The sequence below is a fragment of the Condylostylus longicornis genome, unplaced genomic scaffold (genome assembly GCF_029603195.1).
Source record: "Condylostylus longicornis isolate FDR11 unplaced genomic scaffold, ASM2960319v2 ptg000010l, whole genome shotgun sequence".
Taxonomy (NCBI): Eukaryota; Metazoa; Arthropoda; class Insecta; order Diptera; family Dolichopodidae; genus Condylostylus; species Condylostylus longicornis.
In genome coordinates, this window is record NW_026577979.1 from 22,223,846 (window position 1) to 22,241,186 (window position 17,341).

Below are 17,341 nucleotides of genomic sequence, written 5' to 3' on the forward strand. Positions count from 1 at the left end.
ACCAAAAACTACGAGACAAAAACTATTTAGGTCACGCTCTGATAGTTAATTATAGTTAGAAAAACAAAATGGCTTTTCAAATTTGCCGTTATCTAAAGTCCATTTTTGCAAATCTTGGATGTCGTTTTTCTTCTAGACCTCAGCCTGTAGAAGCCTGAAATTTTAGGGGCTCTTAGGCACTAATAAATGCTTCATTTCGTTAGAAGAAAATTTTTTTTCCATCTCCACCCCCTCTCGAGTTATCGCCTCTTCAAATTTGTAAAATTTGAATTTTTGACACCTTATATTTCCGAGATCGCAAGTTTTTTCAAATTTCTATAAACGCAAAAAGCTAACGGTAAATTCCATGACATTAAAAAGTATAAGTATTTTCCTTAACTAACACAATTAACCCTTAAAATCGAGCATTATGTTAACCCCTCTTTGTATTAATTTTTGCTTTATTTCAAAGACTGAATAAATCGTTCATCCTAAATATATGCAATCCTAGAAATAGTTTCGTTTATGAATGAAAATAATTTAAATAGTGTGGTGGATATAAGTATATAGATTGTTTTTATAAGCAGAATTTTCACTTTTCCCTTGTTGAAGGGAAAAGTGCTACGATACAAACAATTGGTTTGACACAAGTTTATTTAACCAGATTTTAATCAAATTGGTCAGTTGTAGGATTAAGGATAAAATTCAATTGAACCTAGTTGAGCGGAAAATTATCTTTAAATGATAAAATTTTTGTATTTTCAATCATTAATTTTAAAAAAGATCATTTTGGCCTTAACTATAGTTATTATATATTCAACACGTCTTGTATTAATATGATTATTGATGTGATGTCATTCAAAATTCAATATAGAACTTAATGACCTATAACTTATTTACGAGTATAAATAATTTTGTTCTTTTAAAAAGGAAAATTATTTCTCTTCAAAATTATGTCCTTCACATGTTTAAAAATTTACGATTGGTCACCACTGTAAATACACATATGTTTCAATATTTCATATTGAACAAAGCAAAAAAAAATTAAAAAATTCTTACTTTCAATTTGCGAACATATAAAATAGAATACATAAACATGTTTCAAATTTAGCTTCATTTTTCTATATAATCTGCTTTAAAATTAATTTAACAAAACTTCATTCTCAATTATTTTTTGACTTAATAAACTTACATACCAAATATTATTGAGAAATTGGTAAGCATGTTAAAATTCTAATACGAAAATTTAATTTCCATTCATGTTCATTTACTATATTTTGATATTATATTTCAGATTTTAAAACTATTACTTTTTTTTATATTTTAATTAATCTACCAACATAAATTTGTAATGTAAATATATATAAAATAATCAAACAAGTCAGATATCAATATAAGAAAATATTAAAATTAATTCCATTTGATATTGATCAAAATATATAAAAATACATAAACTCCAAATGCATTACAATTTTCATTTAAAAATCATAAATTTACGAAATAAAGTAGTTCAAGTCATTAAACAATCTTAGTAACGATCAAAAATATTCTGACAAATTGGTGGATTGACATTACTAGTTAGTTAGATTTCTTAGATTATGTGCAGCCGTTACACTAAAATTATTAACACTTTACTATTAGTTTGAACACGCGGTCATGCTTTTTTTCAATAGGATGTTAGATTTATTTCGAAAATATGTCGCATTTCAATCGTAAAATGAAATAATTACATTACACCTAAATATTTAACTATTTTCTATATATAGCTTTACTTAATTTTTATTTAATTTATGTACATAAAAAAATATTTTAATTACTTTTACTTATATATTTAACTACTAATAAATTTTATAAATCTTTATAATTTTTATAATTTCCTATACTATTTTCCGGTATAATCGTAATCCGAATATAATATACATACATTTGTGCTTATATAATTTTTAACCCGTAATGACAATAAAACATTTTGACATCCCAGTTTTTCCAGGTGAATATAAAAAAATAAGCAACAACAATTTTATTTGCAAAAAAAAGCAAAAATATTTGTTTTTACATTTCTGCTTTAGCGTGATTGAAGTTGATATCATGTTTAATTGGTAATTTGGTTTAGGTTCAAAAGCATTAAAAATTTAGAACAGCAACTAATTAATTAATTTATATTTTTATATTATAAAAATATCACATAATATTTTATTGTCGTAGTTGGTGAGAATAAATTTAAAACAATAAATATTTTATTTTGTTTTAATTGATTTTTGAGAAGTACAAAATTATGGAATTGTTATGAGTGTCTTTGTTTTATTGTGAGTTTTATGGTTCGAAAATATTGAAAAAATTGTGTGCAACAATAAAAGTTCTTTAGTTTATAATATGTAGTTGTCGTAGAAATGTAATTTATTGCCATACATGTATAGTGCTATAGTTATAAAAATTAATTTTATTTTATTAACACTGCTGGTGATATGGCAAAAGATTTTAGAAGAAAGAATTTTTAATTGTTTTGGAAAGGTTACTACAAAATTAAATAGTAACTGCACAACAAACATATGTATCAGAATTTTATAAGAATTGTATAAAATTTAGTTGATTATAAATTTGGTTCATCTATGTATATAGTAACAATGTTTCTTAATGTACGACTATGGTATACATCTACAGGTTTAACTACTTTACTTGCTCATAATCAAATGTTCCAAATCGAAGATGTTGCAATTATTGTTATTTTGTAAGCTAAAAATTTTATCATAAATTCAGAAATAAATTTCGACAGCATTTTATTATTTCTTGCTTTCATAACCTGTTAAAATCATAAAAAGATATGAAAAGAAAAATAAAATAATAGAATATCAAATCAAGTATACGATTCTGATAAAATTTTTGAAATAACATTCTTTTAGTTTTTCAATATTGATTTTAATTGAATAATTCTTTATCATATAGTAAAATAATTAGTGGTTTCTGTGTATTTAATTGATATTAGGTTTTTGCTCAAATTTTTATTAAATTTTCTCGTTCCTATATCAAACTTTTATTGTAATCTGGAACTTGATATATTATTTGAAATGTTCTTAGTCGCAAATCCAGAAAATAATTGAAAAAAAAAAATCATCCAACAAGGAACATTTTTGAAAAAATCTTTCCATCGTTTATTCAAAATTTCACTGATGAAAAATTATTAGCAACTTAAAAGCGATTTTATTACTATTTCAATACAAATAGAATTGGTACATATGGTAGTGTACATAAAATATAAAACAAAATACATAGAATAAATGTGCAAGTGATTGTTATTTTGCTATGGAATGAACCGCGAATGAGTTATACTCGTATATATTTACTAGATATAAGTTGATAAAATAATTTGGCAGATACTTCATTTAATTCATTATAATTTGGCAGATATTTTATTTAATTCTGTTGATCCTTTTTTTATAATTTTTCACATCGTATATTTATAATTTTTATCAACAATTGCGATATCAATTATGATTATTATTAAAAAAGATCTTACGTATTCATTTGCATAAAACAAAACATCTTTTAATAAAAAAAAATTTTCTAGTATACGCAATTACATTGTTGACACCATGTTCCACCTTACATTTTTAGAGTCATCGAATTGACTTTTATAATCTCTTTCGGTTATTGAATAAACATTAAATTTTTAAAATTTACATAAAATGATATTTTTACTACGTGATTTTAAAAAAAAAATATGTTTTTATCTATTATAAATCATTAACATCCTGTATAAATTTTTGTATTTTCTTCATCAATATTCAACACCATCATCGTTCAAATAGAAAAATTGTCAAAATTGTGTCATATTCTATTGAAAAATCAATTTTTTAATAATTTTTTAATTTATTTAATTTTAATATCAGGAAGTCATGCATTAAAATTTAGAATACACGATATACTTTCGGTATAATTTTAGGAAAATTGTTTTATTCGATTAGTTTTGATTCGCTTACAGTCTATAATAAGGATCTCTTTATGTATAATAAATAAAACACACATACATATAAAAAATGTATATAACTTTTATAAACTTTTTAATTAATTTAATTCAGTCGTCATTATTCATTTACATAAAAAATTAAAATGACAAAAATTGATATTCACTTTTGGTTTTTTTTTTATTCGAATTTTATAAAAATAATTTAATTTCTTCATTTTGTTATAAACAATTTAAATACGTACATATATAATATTACGTAAAACATATATGCAAACTATTTATATATTATATACAATTATTTTTATACATGCATACTATCGATGAGTTAGTATGATGTATAATTGTATGTATATTTACATTATGTACTTATGTATACTGATGTAAAAGTAATTACATAAAATTTATATTCATGCTTTCTATTTTTTTCAAAGTTTTAATAGTTTTTTATATTATAATAAAAAAAAGTTCTTAATTAAAACTTAAATGTTTTGTTTTTTTTATTCTGTGCATTCTAATTTCTTATTTTTTAAGTATTTTTTATTATTATATAACTGTGCTTGCTGCATGCCAAAAGAAAATATAATTATTAACAAAAAAAAAAAAATATATAAATCGGCTTGTAGCAGGACAGATGTGTAACACGTCTAATGGATAGCTTTTTTGTTTTTCATTTTTAACATGGCAGCTACTGGATCATGTACTATTTAATCCTTCATTATGGATTTATACACCAGCAAATGTCCAAGCTAGATTATATTCATATTTGGCAACTGAATTTCTAAGTGATACACAAATTTACAGTAATGTTAGACGTGTTAGTACTGTTTTACAAACCGTGCATACATTAAAATATTATTATTGGGTTGTGAATCCTCGAGCTAAAAGTGGTATAATACCAAAAGGATTAGGTAAGAAAATTTATAAAATTTTTATATATTTATACAATTTTTCATAAAGAAAACTTTTCGATAATCGAGTTCTAAATAAAATTTTAACATAGAGTCAAAAAAGAAAAATCAAAAATGGATAATCTTCAAATGAAGTGTGTTCGAAAATTGCTTTAATAATTTTTTAATATTTTAAATCATGTAAAAGAATCATGTAAACAGAAAAGTATTGAATGTTGGAAAAATTATGAATTTGAAAAAATGAAATATACAAAAAGAAAAGAATTTTAAGCACAGGTATTAGATATAAAAAAAATTTTAAGATTTATGTTGGAACTTTAAGTACGTGTTGGAGTTATCGAAAATTCCCTTATTGAAATCTTTTCAAAACATTAAAGAAAGTGCTTAAAAATTGAATTGGAACATCGAATTCGGAACACTTTTGATCACTTTTTCTAAATTTTGTAACTGCTAAATAAATAACAAGAACATAAAAAAATAAAGTTAAATCAAACTATTGGTTTGTAATCTAGCACTTTTCCCTTCAACAAATGAAAATATCGCTTTTAAAAACAATATATTAATTAATAAATACATTAAAATGCCTATGGTTTCGCTACAATAAATAGTTAAAAAAGTTTTCCCTAAATCTCTACATTTCAAATCTCTCACTAAATTTCGTTAGTTGGCTTAAATAATTACTTTAAATGGTATTTATTAAGTTCGAACAAAATGAAAGAGAAGTAACATATTGTATTGGTTATATAAATATTATATACTTTACAGATGGCCCACGTCCAGCACAAAAAGATATTTTAGCAATACGTGCTTACATATTGTTATTTTTAAAACAATTAATTATGATCGGAAATGGTGTTAAAGAGGATGAATTGCAAAGCATTTTGAATTATTTAACCACAATGCATGAAGATGAAAATTTACATGATGTTTTACAAATGTTAATATCATTAATGTCAGAAAATCCAAGTTCAATGGTACCTGCTTTTGATGTTAAACATGGTGTTAGATCAATATTTAAATTATTGGCTGCCGAAAGTCAATTAATTAGATTACAAGGGTTAAAATTATTAGGATTCTTTTTATCGCGTAGTACACATAAGTAAGTTATACATTTTATTTAAATAAATTTCAAATTAAATAATAACAAATTATATTAAAATCAATTATAACAAATAATTTTTCATCTAAGCAATCAATTGTATTTAAAGACAAATGAAATTGAATTATGTTTATTATTTCGTATAATTTATCAGGCGAAAATACGATGTTATGTCACCCCATAATTTATATACATTATTAGCTGAACGTTTATTAATGTACGAAGAATCATTATCGTTACCAACGTACAATGTTTTATATGAAATTATGACCGAGCACATTTCCCAACAAATTTTATACACAAGGCATCCGGAACCCGAAAGCCATTACAGATTGGAGAATCCAAGTAAGTACACAATGTGAATTAGAAATTATGTAGACATATAAAGTACAGAAAACGTTTAATTTTCTAATTATATGTAGAAACTACGTAGGTATATATGTAAATTTATATGTTAGTATGTATGTAAGCAAAAATATTTTTAAGAAAATTTTGAGAAATTTAGATCGCAAATTATTATAGAAAAATTTTGTTATAAACACTATAAAATTTGGAAAAACAATTAAATCGATTGGCAGTAGCTCACTGCCAGTTATAATAATAAAAATATTAAATAATTCATTATTCTATCATAATTCACAATATGGCACAACTAAAATAATTTTTTTTACATTTTCTTTTCCTCACCCATATATTGCCATTATTAGTTGGCAATACATTATCATTCCTTTTACACTCTTACTCTTATATTATTTCTCACCAATTTCATCGCAGGAAAATTTTTAATATTTTCTTTTATGTTTAAACCTTTTTTAAGTTAATATATTAATTAATACTTAAATTTCAAGCACTAAATATTTCTGTTATTCTGTTATATATTTCTATATTCTGAATTCTGCGATCATAGCAAAAAAGAGATGCGATTTTTTTAGCAAAAAGTGTTACGTTGTTGTTATACGTTGATGGAATATAATTTGTTTTCGTTAAATTAAAAATCTTAAATTGAACATAATTTTATTTGCTAACTATGTAGGAGGAATACCAAATTTTTACGAACCTGCATTAATTTTTATTTCCTTTTTTTGTTTAAAAAGCAAAAAATGTAGGGCAGCCTATAGTTCTCTTTCCATTTTTTAATTTCGAAATTCGAGATTAGTGCCCTGTTAATCAACGAAACTAAAACCTTTTTTGGGGAAATCAGATTTCATAAAATAAATTCGAGGAAAAAAATTTTGTTAGGTTTCTTAACTAATCGTTTCCCAGAAAACTTGTAGAACTTGTACAAGAAGTAGAAATATTATTTAATTGCAATTTTCAGAATTCTGCACAACAGTTTAGTTGTAAATGTTTGACATGTTCAAATACAGATATTTGCCACTTCTTTACATACGTTTAGCCTGAAAAAATTACGATACGGTTTCACAATTTGTTATAGTGGACAATGTTATTTAATGATAGCCCAATCAATGTAAAAAAAATTTTTAGAACTAAATACATATTTCTAATTTTTATAGAGAAAAATACGTAAAATTGTTACTTTTAGATTTCAAGTTGACTTTTACTATTTTAATTAAATTAGAAATTAAATATTCTTTAACAAAAAAATTAACCTTTGGTAAAAGTACTCCTTTTTCATAAAAAATTTAACTTTGAATGTGTTCCGCGTACTTAAATTTTGTATACTGTAAACTCTTTACAGAAGGGTAATAAAATATGTACGTTAAAAGAAAAACTTTTTTTGTTTTGTGTACATAAAAGAAAGTCCTTTTAATGATAATTGAAAAGGTCCTAAGTAAGTAGGTAGTTCACAACGAAATACTAAATACAAAACTTTCAAGCACATTTTTTAATTATACTCATTAAGTTAATTTAGTGGAAAAAATTTAAGTTAAAAAAATCTACACAATAACGTTATTTAAAAGTTTTGCAAACTTTTATATTAATGATTCCATTTTAAAATAAAAAGCAAATGGTTTCTAGTTTAAAATACATTTTACTTTCGTAAAACTATTACAGGTACTTTTGTTTTTTCTATATTTTGGATTTCTTTTAATTTCCATTAGCACAAGTGAAGTAAATGGGTAAATGTTGTATCTATACAACAGGCATGATTGTAATAGGTTCCAAGTATGTAGATGTGGCATTTTTTAAGCACTTTGATTATTAAATAGTTTGCCAGAACTCACCAACCTTTTTGTTGAAGATAAACTTTTGCTATTTCGACTTAAGGAATTTTGTAGCAATATATAATATATACGAGTATACTTTTATAAAACCAAAATTGAATAAATTATTTACATTAAAAGTTAATAAAATTATAATAATTTTTTTAAAATATTTCCCCCCTAGTGATTTTAAAAGTCGTTGCTACGCTAATTCGTCAGTCAAAACAAACTGAGCAATTAATTGAAGTTAAAAAACTATTCCTATCAGATATGACTTTATTATGCAATAGTAATCGAGAAAATCGTCGTACAGTATTACAAATGTCCGTATGGCAAGAATGGCTAATAGCAATGGCTTATATTCATCCTAAAAATACGGAGGAACAAAAAATTTCGGATATGGTTTATTCTTTATTTCGTATGCTATTACACCATGCCATAAAATACGAATATGGTGGATGGAGAGTGTGGGTCGATACTTTAGCTATTGTTCATTCAAAAGTTTCATATGAAGAATTTAAACTTCAATTCGCTCAAATGTATGAACATTACGAAAGGCAAAGAACTGATAATATAACGGATCCAGCTTTACGGCAAGCAAGGCCGATTAGCACAATAAGTGGCTGGGAGCGCGAACGTGACGAGCCTCTTCAACAGCAACAAATGCCTCCTCAACAACAGCAAAATATAACAAATCAAGTTGTGCCTACGAATATAGAAAATAGTTTAAATAACGGGGTGACGGTAGATTCATCGTCATCTGTTAATATAGAGGAAGATGATAGAACGAGTGATAGTAATAAAAATGTTCAATTAGGTTCAAATCACAAACGAATACAGTCACTTCAGCGACATCAACAAGAACAACAAACTAGTAATTCATCATCACCAAAAACGCCTGTTGGCAGAGTTAACAAAAATGAGCAAGTTAATGAAGAGGAAATAAATTTGGAAAATTTGAAATGTGCATGCGATGACGAGAACAATGAAAGCTCTACAGTCGAAATTAATTCCAAGGTACAAAACCCCACGGAAATAATTGAAAATAAAAACAAATCCTGTGTAGCAAATATTACTGATGTTTTTAATGCCCAGATTAAAGGAGAAGTAGTTTGTAACGGTAAGTTGTGCTCTATTTCATCATATAATTTTATTATATTGCTTTTCATGTTTAAAAAAGGTAATACAACTACATCAGATAGTGGTAACACAACCGAAGATGAAAAATCACCAGCTAAGGTCGCACTTATATCAAGTGGGGAGCAAGCTTTACGTCAGGTATTGGAAGTAGAGGACGATACGGAGGAGAACTTGGAAAATTTAAAAGAGAAAATTAGTGACGAAGAAATGAAGGAAATTGTTGAGGAAATTATAGAAAAGTCTGAAAAATTATTAGATGAATGTAAAGAAACACACGACGTATGCGTAATCGAAAACCAAGCAACATCGACTTCACCTGTAATAAAAGATGAAGAAATAGAACTAGCTGTTAACGAAGTTGTTCAAGGTGTTCTAAAAAGTGATAAAAAACCTATAACATTAAATGAAATAGAAGGAACTGGTAAAATTACAGAAAAAGATACAGAATCGAGTACGAAAACTTCTGACACGATAAAAATGTCAACAGCAGATGTTGACAATAACAATAGTAGTGATATTACCACGACAACCACATCAAATAAGACAACAACAAGGAGTGATGATGCAACTGTAGATAAAGAAATCATTGATAATCAAAAGACTGATTTACTGTTATCAAGTGCAATAATAACAAATAATTTAAATAATCTTAATAATAATAATATTAATAATAATAATGATATTGATAGTAGCATCGAAATTAGTCTTAATAGTAACACTACATCAACAAACACAGAAACAGAAACAAAAACTGAATCAAGTTCAATAATTAGTGATATTAGTTCAATTAAGCCAGCCGACGAAATTAAAGAAATTGTAAGTGAAATTGTTAACAAAGTCATTGATGACAGTATAGAAAAAGCCACTTCACCAGTAATAGCACCAGAAACATTAGATGCCAATAATAGTTATAATTGTAAACAAACTGAAATTCATAATGACAATCTAAATAACAATAACAGTGACAACAATTCAACTAAACCTGATTTTATGAATGATGAACTTTCAAAAACGAGTAGTGATGAAATACAGTATAATTCCGATGAAATTCCTACTGTTGAGGAAGTTGTAGAAAATATTAAAAATGTTGTTGATAATGTAATCGATACGGCAGCTAATCAAGCTGATATTATCAAAACTGATCTTAATGAAAGTTTTGCAAAATCAATCGTTTATGAAATTGCTGACAATTGTGTTGCTGATGATTCAGCGAAATCAATTCCTGAAGAATCAACAATAACAAATAATAATAACAAACAGTTGGAAGAAGAAGAAGAGGAAAATGAAAAAATAACAGGAACTGAGGTAATCCAAAATATCCCAGAAGAAATGACATGTATTAGTCCAGTTGATACACAAGAGTCAGATGTGCTTCCAACAGAATCACATAAAAGTATTGAAGGTGGAAATATGATGATAGAAGAACCGCGATACAGTCAACCTAAGCGATCACAAAGTGCGAGTACTCAAGTCGAGAATAATCACTTCGGTAATTATATTTTTAGTATTTATTACGTTATAGTATATTTTAAATATGCTTAAGTAATAGTAAAGTCAGAAAATAATTTCAATTATAAATTTTTGTTCCATTTGATCGTAGTTTTAAACAAAATAAATTGTTTAAATAAATTGTAATAAAATAAATTTTTCTTTTGTGTTAATATCCTTGTGTAATATGATAGTACGATATTTTTCTATTTTTAAATCTATCATAGTTTTTCTTAAAAAGCTTGAGTTTTTTTTTGTACAGAAACCCTCAGCACAATATAAAATAAGTTAAGCATAATATGAAATAAATGGAGGTTCGCCTATAACATACAGCGCAAGTACATTTTAGGTCATACTAAAAATAGACACTTATGTATTTACACATAGATATTAACCTTTACGGGGTTCTCAATTTAAAAATTTTATTTAATTATAATATACTCGTATACGTTTATATGTAATGAATTTAATGTTTAATTTTACAATTCGCTTAATTTTTTAATATTGTTTATATATACATACTCACTTTTATTTTATTTTTCAGAACATAAACGAACTAAATCTGGTTCAACAAGGCCAATGTTCAGTCCAGGGCCTACAAGACCACCATTTCGTATACCAGAGTTTAAATGGTCTTATATTCATCAACGTCTTTTATCTGATGTTTTGTTTAGTTTGGAAACTGACATTCAAGTATGGCGAAGTCATTCAACGAAAAGTGTTCTAGATTTTGTTAATTCAAGTGAAAATGCAATTTTTGTTGTAAATACAGTACATCTAATATCACAATTAGCAGATAATTTAATTATTGCCTGTGGTGGCTTATTACCGTTGTTAGCTAGTGCAACATCACCTAATGTAAGTAAATAAATATCATATAAAAAATATAAAAGAGTTTTTTAAGAAAATTAAACTAAAGAAAAAGGGCATTGCTCGCGGATAAGAAGGTCTTTTAATTTATAAATGTATGTTTTATTTTTTTATTTCTTTATAAAGAGATTTCAAAAAACTTTCAACAAAGAGGTTATCTTAATTAACTAGAATTTTTATATAAGTTACAAATTATAATAATATAGAAATGTCCAAATATTTAGTAATTTTCTATTATTATTTTTTTAGAGAATTAATATCTAGCTAACTAGAAACACTATACCACTGCAATATTAAATTAAAAAAAAATTAAATTTGAACAAAAACTTAATACAAATTAATTGGTTATGCGACAAAGGAGTTAAATTTTTTTAGTTACATATATATTTTGAATCTAATTCCATTGCAACAATATTTATGAATATGATTTATTACATATATATGTATGTATGTATTCCAACAGTTTATTGCTTCTTTCTGGTGTGTTTTCTACAGAATGAGTCAATAACTAAGTAATTTAAGTTGTCAGTGAGTCGAGTGTCAAAATTTATTTAACCCATTGTAGCAAAATTATTTCGACTTTTATACTCGTAATTATAAAGATTAAATAAAAAAATATAAGTTTATAAGTTTGTGTATTTTAATTTCAGTAAAATTGATAATAAATTACTTTTAATATGAAAGAAAATAAAAATTCAAAATTAAATATTCATCGAAAAATTAAATTTAATTAAAAAATCAACTCCATTTTTATTCCTTCCTGCTTTTATTTCTCATTATTTTTGTTTTCCCATCTTTTTTTTTCTGTTATATTTTTTTTCAATAGTCTTTTCGGTTTCTTTTGCTCTTCGGTTGAATAAATTTCAAATTTATTATTGAAATAATTTTAAATATTCTAGTGGAAATTGTGGTTGTAATTTCATTAATTGATTTATTTATACCTACATTAATAAATCAAATAAAATTTTAAATTTATAATGAATTAAGTGAAAATTTAAATAATTGTAAAAAATTAATTTCATATTTTATATAAATACTCATTTAAAAATACGTACATAAATGTATACGTGTGAGAATTGTTATAAAGGATGAAATTTGATATTGTCGGATAAAATCATATTTGAATTAATTACTATAATTAAGTTTTTTGAATTTCAAAATATTGATCAGACTTTTTCGAACACACATAATATTGTTATACTGCATACCTATATAGAACAGACGTTGATAAACTTCGCATTCTGTATTTAAAAAAAACAATACGCAAATCACAAACAAAAATAACTGTTCATAAAATCATTTTCCAACCTTAATAAATAAAAAATCCTTCACATACACAACTGGTGTATAAAACAAATAACTAGTACGTAATAATTAATTTTTGTTCATTTTAATACGAAAATTCTTAAGATTTAACAGGATATGTACTTATATATACTAAGCAGGTATTAAGTAAGTATTATCAGCCGGATGTTACATAAATATAAAACTTCTTACTTACTGATATTTACATATGTGTATGTATACCTAACTTCTATTTATTTGTTAGGAATTTTAAGTTTTAAACTCTTAAAAATATTCAATTTCTAATTAATTTGAAATTATTCAAAATTATAACAATAGATCCCTTTGTTAAAATTCAGACAATATTTGTTGAATTTATAATATTTTTAGAATTTTACGAAGCTCTATCATTTTAATAATAGTATTTTATTACATTTATTTTGAATCAATAAAGAATTTTTGAGTACTCCATATGATAATTACTTAGGAAATTAGATATGCGATTATATTTTAAAATATAATTTGTACTGAATTCAACATTATAGATGTAGAATTATAGATGTAGGTAGAATTTTTTATAAAACTATTAATGTTAAAATTAAAATGGGCTACATTGTGCAAATAAAGCACAATTTAATACACTGCGTTTGAATTAGTAAATAAACTAGATTTGTATAAACGATGAACTATTGAGATAGGTATACTGATAAAAAAGAAAGAGTATTTATATTAGATTGTAAAAGGACTAAATGTGAAAGCTAAAAGTCAATTGGATTGGTAAAAATGGATCTAAAAATGGAGAAATTCATTATATAACCTTGACCATAATGTGATTTATAATAGAAATAAGAAACTGGAAATATTAAAACCATTGCAAATTTTTACGAAAAATTAGTTTAGAATTCAATGAATGCTATATTTTAAAAATCGACGTGGAACTGCACAATGCGGAAGTATTGTAAAAAACAACATTGGCCATTAAGAAACCAAACTAATATATAAAATACAAATGAAAGTTTTGAAAATGAATTTTATGAAGAAACTTGTTGGTATATAAATAAATAATTTTTAAAATCAACGTTTATTTTCAGTCCTTTTTATAAATTTTTATATGCCTCCAAGTAATGTAAAATCCAGTTATAAATTTTAAATTATTAAAATTTGTAAGATGGAAAAAATAGCTCCCAAAGTTGCCTGAAATTTTAAAACCAAAACATTTAATAAAAAAAAACAACAATTTTGTTTTTTTTGTTTTGGATTTCAAAAACAACAGCAAATTAAAGCTATTTTCCTTAAAGAAATAAAACCGAGTACATAATAAATACCTAATTAAATTTTTTAAAGTAAAATTATGTTTTAAATTCTGAATTTTCTATGAAAAAGTTATTTTCATTGAGATTTTCTTATATTTTCAAATTTGTTTTTATTAAACGGTTTCTTCTAATTGTGGTAACGCGAAACCAAAAAACAACGAAAATAATTTTATAAAATTATTTTCATATACATACGTTATAGCATTTGTAGTTGTACTCATAGTTAATTTTTGATTTGTATATAACCTTTTAGTAAAGTTTATATTAGAAGCAGGTGGTTGGTTGATTAAACTTAAAAATTTTAATCAACTCATCGAAATAAACAAAGTTTTATAGTTATGGAAAAAAAGTTATTTTCGACGAATTTTATTTCAAATAAACTAAAAACATTTTAAATCTTATTTTATAAATTTAATTTTCAATTATATAAAAACGTATGGGTATAAATATATGTAACATTATTATGTAAATATTCTTTATTAAACTTTCATAAGATATATAGAAAATAAGTACACGCTTTGAAAGACTAATTTAATTCAAATTGAATTTCAAATTTAGATTTGTTCATATATTGATTATGATTTTAAAAGGAATAGTTTAGCTTTTATAACGAAATAAATACAATTATTCTGATAATTAAACTAAGTAGGTACTTAGTTAACTTTTAAATTTAAAAAAAAACTGGTCAAAACTATTAAGTCAGAATGGCATTCTTCAAGTAAATGAGATTTTGAGGTACAGAAAGTTAAAGAGATCAGAAAAGAGTAAAAACATTCTGTGTATACAACATTGAAATTTTACAATTTGAGATTTTATAAACATTTTCTAACATTTAAACAGAAATACAAACAAAAAATTATAAGAACATTGTTTCGAAATATTTTTATTCAAAAGACGTTTTAGTTAAATTCCTGTTCATTAAAGTAACTTCTATTAAGTTAAATCGAATTTTTAAGTGACTTCCTAGAAATACTCTACAATATATCAGCTCTCAATAGGATAACAAAGATTTTATTTGCAATCTTATATGCTAAGCCTTATATTCTAAATCAAAAACACATTATAATTATTTTACGCAGCCCATATACATAAGCAACAATATACATAAGTACTATAAAGAACAAAAAACCTCTTCTACACTACTTGAATTGTAAAAAAAACAACCTGGTATCAGTGCATTCAGTTTGTTTCTTCAATTATCCTTTACTTTTCTTTTCATTTTCAATTAATATACAAAATGAAACAAATAATAAATTTTACGTTGCCTTATGCAAATTCATACATGCATATGCATAAATGGAAATTTTCTTAAACTTTTCATTTTTTTTTTTTACTTTTTCTCTTCTTGTGCAAATTAATGAACCGAAAATGAAAATGGTGAAACCAAATTGTAAACAACCAACATCAACTAACCAAAATTGGATATGTGCACTTGGATTTCGTGTTATAAATAATGAATATTTGGATGGATTACATTTTACTTTATATGGGATGTTCTTCTGTTTCATTTGTTTTCTCTCATTGTATCTAATATGTTATACATATATAATATGAAATACAATAGTCGGAATTGGATGTTTTAGAACCAACGCAAGGTATGCCATTAGAAGTGGCTGTATCATTTCTACAACGTTTAGTTAATATGGCAGATGTACTTATATTTGCAACATCACTTAACTTTGGTGAATTAGAAGCTGAAAAAAATATGTCAAGTGGTGGTATATTAAGACAATGCCTTCGTCTCGTTTGCACTTGTGCGGTTAGAAATTGTTTGGAATGTAAAGAAAGGACTAGATATAATAATGGTGGTGGTATAGTTGCACGTGATGTACCCGGTGCAGCTCATTTACAAGCACTTATACGTGGTGCTCAAGCATCACCTAAGGTAAGACAATTATTCTTCTTGTGATATATAAATGTGTGCATATATATATAATATATATATATATATGCATTTATTATATAATATACATATATTATATGCATTTTTAAATATTTATATACATTCATATTTATATTTTTATATGTATACTTTTTTTCATTCTTTATTATATTCAAATATAAGATATAAAATACATATATTTTGTAGATAAAATACAAAGATAATAATCTACAATATAATACCTTGTGTACAGGGGAGCAGTCATAAAATATAAAAAATATTTATTTTAAAAACGTGTTTCTTTTCTTTGAATATTATAATATAAAATTTTACCATGAACACTACACATTTTAAAACAAAACTTTTCAAAAAATTATGAAATAGTATTTTCTGTATATTTTCACCTCATAACCTATGATCATTTAAAACAGAAAGCGCTTGTAAAAAGAGTTTAAATAAAAAATTATAAAATATGTATTTTGTGATTTTATAGTAAATTTTACTCTTGCTATATAAAAGGTTTATTTGTAATCGTTTCCCAGTATATCAAAGATTTAACAATCGTTTCCATCACGTCAATCACTTAATTTGGCAAATTTTGAAAAAGTTGAAGTATTAAAATTTTATTATGATCTTCAATTGCGATAGAAACGTTTTAATATTGGGATTTATGAAGGTTTGGATTCAATGCAATCAATTTCTAAAATTTCGTCTTAATGGCAAAAAGTTCTTTGAATTTCATATAAAGTGCTTTCTATAGACTACATAAAACTCAAAATATATTTAATTTGAATTCAATTAATTTAATAGGAATTCTTTTCATTAATTTTAGATCATCTCAATAGAATGGATTTCTTTTCTTTATTTTACTATTGTATTTCAACTTCTAAAATCACCCTATATTTTATTTAAATGTATATATGTATACTTAAGTAGATACAATTTTTTCCTTATAATTTTAAAAATGATGATAAAAACTTCTTCATAAGTGTTGTTTGAATATAAAATGCATAAACTGCTGCAAACTTTTATAGTAAAAAAAATTCAATTTTTTTTTATAAAAATATGGGACAGGATAATAACTTTATTTACTATTATTGTTATTATTATTATTTTTGTGTGGGATTCATATAATATTTTATATTTTTATTTTAAATAAGAAAACAAGTTATTTTAAAGAGTTTTCTTCATGCCATGAATAAAGAACACAAACAATTTTTTTTTATATTCATTCTATTCCCTAATGACA

At 24.4% G+C, this 17,341-nt stretch overlaps 1 protein-coding gene across 5 annotated transcripts in view; it reads left to right on the forward strand.

Moving 5' to 3' along the window:
- The window catches only part of LOC129619029 (neurobeachin), a 198,998-nt gene that overhangs the window by 137,748 nt on the left and 43,909 nt on the right, over positions 1-17,341 (forward strand). For 4 of the 5 annotated variants that reach the window (XM_055534092.1, XM_055534094.1, XM_055534095.1 and 1 more), the window contains 7 exons: positions 4,599-4,851; positions 5,617-5,950; positions 6,105-6,295; positions 8,300-9,235; positions 9,296-10,744; positions 11,288-11,601; positions 15,775-16,095. In XM_055534092.1, coding sequence (XP_055390067.1) covers positions 4,599-4,851; positions 5,617-5,950; positions 6,105-6,295; positions 8,300-9,235; positions 9,296-10,744; positions 11,288-11,601; positions 15,775-16,095 — 3,798 coding nt within the window. The remainder of the gene's footprint in view (positions 1-4,598; positions 4,852-5,616; positions 5,951-6,104; positions 6,296-8,299; positions 9,236-9,295; positions 10,745-11,287; positions 11,602-15,774; positions 16,096-17,341) is intronic. The other variant, XM_055534093.1, reaches the window with a different exon arrangement.